General features: G+C 41.7%; 2 protein-coding genes across 3 annotated transcripts; one reads left to right on the forward strand and one right to left on the reverse strand.

Annotated features, from left to right (window-relative positions):
- Window positions 1-195: 195 nt before the first annotated feature.
- LOC129597972 (uncharacterized) lies at window positions 196-4,627 on the reverse strand. Its single transcript, XM_055495686.1, has 4 exons — window positions 4,182-4,627; window positions 2,444-2,607; window positions 2,094-2,352; window positions 196-224 (listed from the first exon to the last, which is right to left on the reverse strand). The coding sequence occupies exons 1-4, from the start codon at window positions 4,522-4,524 to the stop codon at window positions 196-198; spliced, it is 795 nt and encodes a 264-aa protein (XP_055351661.1). The 5' UTR covers window positions 4,525-4,627.
- Window positions 4,628-5,041: 414 nt separating this feature from the next.
- Window positions 5,042-8,204, forward strand: LOC129598006 (uncharacterized). 2 transcript variants are annotated; one of them, XR_008691638.1, is made up of 6 exons: window positions 5,042-5,168; window positions 5,367-5,588; window positions 5,663-5,794; window positions 5,904-6,038; window positions 6,363-6,425; window positions 6,483-8,204. XR_008691638.1 is itself a non-coding variant. In XM_055495736.1 (5 exons), exons 1-5 carry the CDS (start codon window positions 5,351-5,353, stop codon window positions 7,130-7,132), a joined length of 1,218 nt encoding a protein of 405 aa, XP_055351711.1. In that variant the 5' UTR covers window positions 5,188-5,350; the 3' UTR covers window positions 7,133-8,204. The 2 variants fall into 2 exon arrangements, 1 of the variants encoding a protein (XP_055351711.1); XM_055495736.1 differs by lacking the exon at window positions 5,042-5,168 and having other exon boundaries at window positions 5,188-5,588.
- Window positions 8,205-9,600: the final 1,396 nt, after the last annotated feature.

A 9,600-nucleotide genomic window follows, 5' to 3' on the forward strand; every position in this document is an offset into this window, starting at 1 on the left:
AGTATTTTCATGGGTGTAACCTTACTATTTCGGGAGGGAAAATGTTTCTTGTTCATCTCCTCGCTTTACAAAAGTAAAACATGTGACCTTTGCTGGATGTGTTTGGGCTAAAAGCGGTAAGCACAAAGTACCGCACATACGATTCTCGTGAAATCAGCTAGCCGGTGTTTTAATAACAAATTTCTCTCTGACGCTTCAGAAACTGACAAGGCTTAAACGTATTCCTATAAGAGCAATCATTTAGCTAAATTTATCAGCCGAATCGGCTTATCTGGTTGCAGCCTGTTTTGGAGCAAAAATTTTCCTAAAATAAGCGAAAAAATCTGACAAAAAACTTGCAGTTTTTCGAAAGGTCACAAATGCGGGAACTGCATAGCTCATTCAGAGCATGCACCATTTGACCATGCAAACAACCTGTTTTTCTTTAAAAGCAGAAAGTGTTCGCTAAGTAAAACAGGTGAAAAAATAAAATTTTGCGTGGTGGAAAAACGTAACACCAGGTTCACAAGTTTGCGAGCGGGACAAATAAATTTCCACACGTTTGTATTAACACTGTTGTTAATCAGCATGTTTTAATTTTCTGAAACAGATTTTACTGTTTCTGGTAGCTAATTAAATTTTCTATCGAACGCCTCTAACTACTTTACGATAGGACAAATGGTTCGCGAGAAACAAACCAAATCAGGAGACCGACATTTTGTACGGCCACCCGGTAAACTGCTTAAGTATTGAGTAATACCCAAACACGAAAATGCCACTGCATATTGCGGTGGTTTCTATTCTCGAAACACCTACTCTATGTACTACGTGTACATTAATTATTAAACGATTTAACAAGCTGTAAGATTAAGAAAGAAAAATGGGACTGCCATTGAAGAACATATTCGTATGATATTTTATTTAACACTACCAAATTAAAACCAAAAGTCCCGAACCGTCGTTTGACGCTTACATCCTTTATACTAAAAGAATAAGAAGTGCTCAAAATTCAACTGCGGGGAGTCAGCCCCAGCCACACACAAGACCAAACTTCGATATCTTGCTATCGTTCGATAGCTCTCATCATGTAGTAGAGCCATCAAAAGTTAGATCTGAGAAAAACAGTTCCAGTTTCATAAAAAATTGAAAAAACGTAACATGCCGAGTCTACGGGAGAAGTGAAGAATCCACCATTGCAGAACCGACCACCTCACCATTGTCTCAAATAAACAGCCAAAACCTTTTTGCTGCCAAGCAGCCACGGGCTTGCACAACGTTTCACTGGAACGAAACTTGAATGTTTATAAATGCGTTTCTAATTTCTCATCGAAATTCAGACTCCGAAAGAAAGGAGGGTTTGATGAAAAAAGCAACGAAGAGTCGAAGCGTATCGCGCAGTTCAAGCATGATCATTAAGACAACTGTCCTCCGCAGAAGTCTGACCAGTTTTAAAGTAGCAGCGCGCCCAAGGGCAGCAGCTGGAGTAGTATGTCTGATGAGATACAGTAGCCATTGGCTAGCTATAGGAGGTATGACGCTGAAGAAAGCGTCAAAGGTCACCAGCGGAGATGTGAGAATAGCAGCCACTTTTTGGCTGTGGACCGGGGTGGTAAAAGAAGACCCAGGGTATAATAATATGTACTGTATACTGGATGTGCTGTATGTACTGTATATGTACTGTATACTGTATAAGATGTACTGTACAGTCACTGGGCAACGTACATTGGTGAACGCAAGGACCGTTTGTTGTGGTTTTTGCGATCGCAACGTAACAGAAAAAATGAAATAGAGCCAGGAAAAATTCCTTTCATAATAGTCAAACTATTTTAAGAAAGACCATATTACTTATGATCATATGAATAACTAAGAAAACAATTACGGGCGCTTGTACAAAGGGCGTAATACTCAGGGACATACGAAACTCGACCGCCATCATATTTTAGTTTGTAAAACGTCTGATTTTCAAACGATTTCACGCTATTCAATACCACCGCAGGTGTCGTGGAGAACCATCCAATCATCGCAGCGTATTCTGTAGGCAAATTACAGTATGTCACGATATGTGCTAGGATACTCGTAAAATAAAAAATAAAACTCGGAGGAAAAAACTGTACCTTCGTAACGCCCAACTTCCCAGCTGGTCTTATAACAGCCAAGCCCCGCTTGGGCTACAAAAAGTGTGCACAACCTTTTCGGTTCATCGACTGCATGGGACCCTTCTGCTTGCTTGATGGCGTGGTACCAGGTCATGAAGTCGTTGACCGCCAAGTCAATACAGCTTCTATCGCAGATCTTGAAAATGCAGAAATTCAGAACAATGCGAGAAACGATGTTCAAACAAATTAGACCACACGCATTTTCGAGGGTCACCACCTGCAAAAATTGTAAAAAACAATGAAAAACTAGGGAGAGAGAAAAAACATCGACGCTAACACGGTGCTCTAAATTAGCTTGAAAGTCTTACTGTTGTTTGAATATTCGTTTTGTTGATCTTAAATGGCTTCTCCCATGACTTAATTTGATCATAATACTTTTCGTTGTCACCCTGATACAGTTTCATCAGCTGATTTAAGAACTGTTTCCAGTTCTCCACGAAGTCATTTCCGACGCTGTCATAGTGATAAGCAACTAAAAAAAAAGGTTTTCTCATATTTCGGTCGCTTCAAGTATACGTTTTCATAGTTCGGTTAATTGGTGTAAAATTTTTTGAGAAACAAAAAATACCACTGTTTACCATTTTTGTGGACCACTGCTAACGTTTGGTGGGCAACCTCGTCCGTTGATTGGCAGAACGGGATGATAACTAAGTCCGCTTTAACAATCTTTCGAAATGCCTGTTCGTCAGATAATGTCGGCATACCAATCAACAAACCCAGTCTGTCTCGCATGGCTACCCACGCCTTGAGGCTTTTTATCATATCAACACCAAAACAAACAACGCGGTTTTCGTTACCGGTTCCACGGATGACACTGAGTATGATCGTGTCTACGTGACCAGAAAAATAATCAGGTAAAACTGGCTGGTAGCAGTTAATGAGCATGTGACAGATGTCTCGATCGGCTGCACGCTCGCGCTTGTTTGAATACTTTTGAAACACTTTTCAATAGAGAATTTGACATTTTCACAAAGGTCATTTACGGAATATAGATGGTCGAAACATTCAATGGGAGACATGAACGTTTTCGAGCATTTTGTGTTAGACAATAACGAATTGCTGTAGCATTTGAACATTTTAGTTACAGATTGCGAGATTTTTCAGAAATAATATTAATTGTCCTAAAAATACGTATTTATTGTTGTTGCCTTATCCTTACAGCAGTTAGTTCCATGGTAACCGTGAGCATGGTCTTACAAACACTGAGAGCTATTCCTGTTGTGGTTTTTTTGTTGAAGGACCTGTTTATGTATGTAGCATACAACATATCGGGCTAGATCTCGTCAGTTTTATAAATACTAGCATCTGTACCAGGAGTTTGAAATAAATTAATGAACTCAGCTTCTGTTCGTCCAATTTTACGGCTTCAAAATAAAACTTTAATTTTATTTTTACAGCAAAATGCTACGCAGAACCTCATTCTGTAATTTTATTCAGGAAAAAAATGCACCCTGATAAATTGTTTGTCCCTTACTGCACCCGTGGTTTTCTAACCACCTTCCGCCAGGCAATTACTGCTACAGCTGAACACAGCATATATATGTATATACGAGTATCACCAACTAGGAAACGTATATGAGTACACGTTTACAGACCGGAAAGCAGCAGTCTCCATTTTTTTGCCACTGATACTCTAGATTCACTCTAATAAACGCCAAAAAAGTACATTTATCCAAAAACGGCGTATTCAATAATCGCGTAGAAAATCAAAAAAAAATGCGTAATGGAAAGTTTTTCCCTGATATTATATCTGGTCCATATACGTGAATATTTCTGATAGTAAAACACCGATGTCTGAGAAATTTGTTTGCATTTTTAAAAGGTACTAAAGATAACACAACAAAAACAAAAACTTAGCAGTTGTTCAACGATGCGGACGCGCTTTCAGCGTAGTGGCTCCGCACGGTATATGGCATGCTCTGGTGGTAGGCCGCCCTTCTGTGATGATGGTACGCATATTCGGTAATGAGATCTATGAAAATACGTGCTAGTTCTTAACTGCATGGTAAAAAAACGCAGGAAAAATTTACAATTAGTATTACTCACCACGCAGGTTGAGGACTCCGGTAAGCCGCATCTCCGTAGGACCGTTCAAAATCCTGGCTGTTAATCGTTGAAGGTTTAATAGCTGGGACTCCATCTGATGGTGATGGGTCCCGACCACTGCCGTTGAGTAGTAGGGTTGTGGTTGCTGAGAGAAGTACGTCGTCGTGTTCTCTGGCGGTGGCGACTCGGGTGAGTCAAACAGGGCCGGGGATACGTTGGGGGTGGACAGGGTAAAGCTAAAAGGCGCTGGCGACTCAGAGGCGGATAGCACCGGCGATAGGTTCGGCGAGGGCGGCGTCGTACCCGGAGGCGACGGGCTGGAGATGGGGGAGTACGAATCCATCACCTCGGCCACCCGAGCCGCAGTCCGCGGAGACCGTTGCACAACCAATTCGTTCGCTGGTACGGACCGGGCCCAAAAAGGCGCTTCCCAATACGGCGGTGGGGATATGGGTCCAAAGATCGCGGGCTCATTGCGGACAAGGGAAACAGCGGCACCAAGGTGCTGGCCCGTGGTGACTGCGGAGAGCGGCGGGTCGACAGGAAGTTTGACGCCACCGAGATGGCTCCGTTAGGACTCGCCGTGCGGGTGACTGGTGTCGGACGAACCAGGGACTGAAACATTTGGACGAACTGAGGAGTCACGTGCAGGTTGGGGGAATATAGAGTGGAGGGTAATTGTTGTGCACGGGGAATGAGGGCTCCTGATATACAAGCCTCGCGGTAGGGGAAGGTGGAAGGAGCTGCCGCTGTGGTACTCAGTACGGTGATGGTGGGCGGTGTCGCGTCGTATGGCGAGCGTATGAACGGCGAAAAGGTGGTGTGTTGTGGCTGTCCATAGCAAGGACAGCTGCCACACCGCAAAACGCTAGCAATACTATTGTAGACATCATTTAATGAGAAAATTTTACTGCTTTAGAGAAAACAAATGAACTGGAATTTGCATCCACGGTTGGATCCTTATATATCAACAGGATTTGTCCAGAGGTAATCGGTTTCGATTACCTCGCACTAGAGGTAATCGTTTTTGATTACCTGGTGCATAGCAACATTGTATACAGGTAAACAAAAACGATTACCTCTAATGGAAAGCAAAAAATCGGGGATCCTATAAAAGGTCATCGCACTCGTATCATTTTCGTGATCTTTTGCTTCGAAAATATGTAACAATGGATGATCTTTTAGAAGAGCTTTTCACATCCCTTGACAACACAGTAAACAACCCACAACCATTCACCGATTGGTTAGAGGAATTACGCCGCCAGGTTGGCGAAGAATGTACTGCTTCTACAGCAGATGTTGTACCGTCCGCCCGTTTAACTCCAGATGCTGGAGATCCTGACACCGACTATCGTTGGCTGGACGAATGGTGCCAGGAAGTGAATGAAGCAAACCGTCAGGAACTTGGTAAGGGTTTTATGGAGCAATAAGCTAACAAAGAATTATCTCAATTTTATTTTAATTTTAATAAAACTCTGCAGAACGTACAGCTTCTACAGCAGTTGTTGTACCGTCCGCCACTTTAAATGGGGATGCTGAAGAACCTGACACCGACTATCGTTGGCTGGACGAATGGTGTAAGGAAGTCAATGGGGCAAACCTTCAGGAATTAGGTAAGGGCTTGTCGGAGCAATAAAATAATAAATAATTATCTTCAGGAATTTTTATTTTAATTTTAACGTATTTTTTTAAATATACAATATTCTTTTTTAATTCTTTCAGTTGATTTCTCTACTACTAATTGCGACATTTTGGGAACGTACAACGCCACGAACGATGGGTTTTTGGCGGCGGCAGGAAGCAACGATACTGAGTTTTTTCAGCAGGACGTCAGCGTTTTGGAATCCATGCATGAACGTAAGATTTGTTATCGTTAATGCTAGAATTAGAAATGGTTAAATCTGTACAAAATAATTAACATTTTGAAATAAAAACAAAATAAAACAAAATTAAGAAAAAATTTTATTTACAAAAAAAATATTTAAAAAAATTGATGGAAGAAATTTTCAAAAAACCAGGATTTAAAAAAAAAATGGTTAAATATTCACGAAAATATTTAGAAAATATTGAAATAAAGAAAAGAAAAGAAAATTTAAGATAATTAATTTAATTTAAAAAAATGCAAAAGAAAGATATTACATGCTAAAATGGTGCAATATGAATATTTTTGTAATTTTATAGTGGAACCCATGGTTCTGGATGAACCACTCGCTGGGAGCAGCGCGCAGGAAATCTGGCCTACGAGTAAGTATAATGAAATAATAGCACCGATTTCTGAATATTTATGGAGTTGTTTCTCAGGTACTGAGGCAGTGTGCTACAACTTTAGCACACCGCCGACCATCACTATCGTCGACCAAGGGACTGCCCCAGGGAACTGGGTAGCCGAAGCGGTCGCCATGGCTTTCCTACAACCACCAACACCTGTGTGGAAGCGCACTAATCAGAAAATTGCCACCCACATTCTAATACCTTCCACGCTGCGCAATGTGCCTTGGGATGTGAGGGCGAAGAACCTTTTGATGTTTTTTGGAGGGGACATGGATCCGGCCGGTTGGTTTAGCCATGCGATGCTGATTTTCCTCACAAAGCGTAGCATCCTGGAAATCAGCCGCGGAGAATTGCAGATACTGCTGAAGTACCTCTTCAACGGAGGTTGGCATAAGGATGCGTTAAACTCGGTTAAAAGCTCTAACAGCAAAGAGGTCCTGTCACACCCGTATCGGCGCTTCAGCCGCACCTTGCTGGCCTGGTACAGGGACTTTGCGGCTGGTATGCAGTGTGAGAAGAAGTCGCGAACGGCGCACCTGACGTTGACCCGAATTAGTCACTTTAATTCTTACGAAGGTTGTGTTAATATAAACTTGGCTGCTGTTGAATCATTACTAAAGCAGCGGGAAAAACTCGCTGTTCTAGTGCCAGAAAATATAGAAGTTCCTGAGATGATTTAGAATTTCTAACGACGATGTTTTCATCGATTTTAATAAAATCTGGAAACAAAAATCTGCTAGAGTCGGTAAATTATTCTCGCATAACCTGCATTCGTCCGAGCTCACAGTATTATTCGCATTAGAGGTAATCAAATTGGATTACCAAGATAATCGCTTTTGATTACCTGTGTTAGAACTACGCAATCTAGTGGCACAAAAGGTAATCGGTTTGGATTACCTCCACTCGTACAAGATGTAATCGTATCAGATTACCCATATTACACACGTCGAAGTATAAAGAAGCTCTCGCGCCGCTTGGAAGGCGTAGTTTTTTCAGTTTTCTATCGGTTTTATCAAAATTTTTGACATTATGGATGGTGTAGAAAGCGAGGCTCCATATGCTGTGGAGGACTTTATTCACGTTGAACGCACCGGTGAGAAATTTTCTAAGAAATACAGATTGCATTTCAAGTGTTTTTCGGTGAAAGTGTCCGAGCTGGAGAGGTTGCCCTTTTCTGATGTGCCTCTAGTTATAACACAGATTTTAGAGAATATACTAGACACTCTGTTGGAGGGTGTCGGACCGAGCGAAATGGTCAGGATGCGAATGGATTCGAAGTGTTTGAATCGACCGATTTGGACACCGCCCATTCAACGTTCGCAGCTGACTGTCGCCAGGTGGATGGCGGAGGTCGCACGTGTATTAAACTCCTACGAAGAGTTTGTTATTGACGAATCCTTTGAAATCTCTCTCCAGTATACAGATATCCCTAAAGGAACGTGTAATCGTGAAGTTCCCGCCTTACTACGGAGACGTTTGCAAAAAATGAGATCGGTTGTGGTGATCAAGAATTCTGATCAGATTTGCCTTGCGCGCGCTTTGGTTATTGGAAAGGCTCATGCGGATAAAAACTTGAATCTGTATCGGAAGTTGCTGCGAGGAAAGAAACTGCAAACAAAAGAAGCTCAATGTCTTGTTCACCGAGCGGGGTTTATTGAACAAGAATTTAATCTTCGGCATCTGCATAAATTCCAAGAAATCTTACATCAGTATCAGATTATTGTCGTCAGTGTGGACCATGCGAATTTGATTGTCTTCAAAGGACCCGCACAAAAGAAAAGAATTATTCTGCTGCATCACGACCGGCATTTTGACCTGCTGAACTCACTACCAGCATTTTTCAGAAAAGATACTGGTGCTACTCCTGCGACAAAGGATATTCTAATCGAGAAAATCATCGTTGTTCTTTCATTTGCAAGGCTTGCCTTCGACCATCATGTCCATCGGAATCAAGCACACTGATTCACTGCAACGACTGCAACCGAGACTTTTTTGGACAGGACTGCTACACACAGCATAAGAAAGCAGCTACAAGGGAGAAACCCAATCAGAAAAGCCTTTGCAGCACGGTGTATGTTTGCAAGAAGTGCCTGCGGATAGTCTCGCTGAAACGCAGAAAACCCGGAAACACTCACCAGTGTGGCGAAATATTTTGCAAAACCTGCCAGATTCACGCTCTGCCGCAGTCACACCAGTGCTACATGCAACCACACAAGGTTAATGCTGATGAACTGGAAATGAATGAGAATGCAGATTTTCTGTACTTTGATTTCGAAACTTATGTTCAGGAGGACGGAACTCTGATACCAAATCTAGCGGTACGTCATCAATATTGCTGTTTTTTTCTTTAAAAAATTTCAAATAATTCCTCTTTGTTATTTGATTCTAGGTGGTACAGGATGACAACGGTAGCGAGTGGGTCTTCCCTGAAGAAGATGCTCCTCTCAGTGGTGATGTCACAAACGAGTTGTGCACCTTTTGTTTAGTGAAAGACACCGGGACCATTTCATTATAGCGCATAATTTTAAGGTAGGAAAATTTTCATTGTATTTTTTTATTGTATTTATTGTATTTTTTATTGTATTTTTTTATTGTATTTTTTTATTGTTTTTTTTCTAAATAACTTTTTTTTTTTGTAGTCTTTTGATGGATACTTTATTCTCAATTGGCTGCTGAAAAATGGTGTCGTTCCGAAAGTTATTCTAAACGGTGGGAAAATACTACAGCTTGACGTGCCTCAGCTCAACATCAGGTTCCGAGACAGCATCAATTATAATCCTCAAAGCTTAGCAAAGTGGCCAGCAACGTTTGGCTTACCAGAAATTAGCAAAGGAACGTTCCCGCACCGGTTTAACCGAAAAGAAAACTGGGACCAAGTGGTTCCCTTCCGACAATGGAAGAGTACGGGTACCAAGGTATGAATAGCAAGGCAAAGGAGTCCTTCCAACGATGGTACGAAAAGAAAAACAGGAAAAGAATAACTTATTCGATTTTCGCAAGGAATTTGTTGAATACTGCAAAATGGACGTTACGGTTCTCCGCTTATGCTGCCAACAATTTCGAAAGCTTTTTCAAGAGATAAGTCAAGGTCTGTGCCCGTTTGTGTCTTCCCTAACTATTGCCGGTCTGTGCAATCGATACTGGCGAT

The sequence above is a fragment of the Paramacrobiotus metropolitanus genome, unplaced genomic scaffold (assembly GCF_019649055.1).
Source record: "Paramacrobiotus metropolitanus isolate TYO unplaced genomic scaffold, Prichtersi_v1.0 Parri_scaffold0000112, whole genome shotgun sequence".
NCBI lineage: Eukaryota > Metazoa > Tardigrada > Eutardigrada > Parachela > Macrobiotidae > Paramacrobiotus > Paramacrobiotus metropolitanus.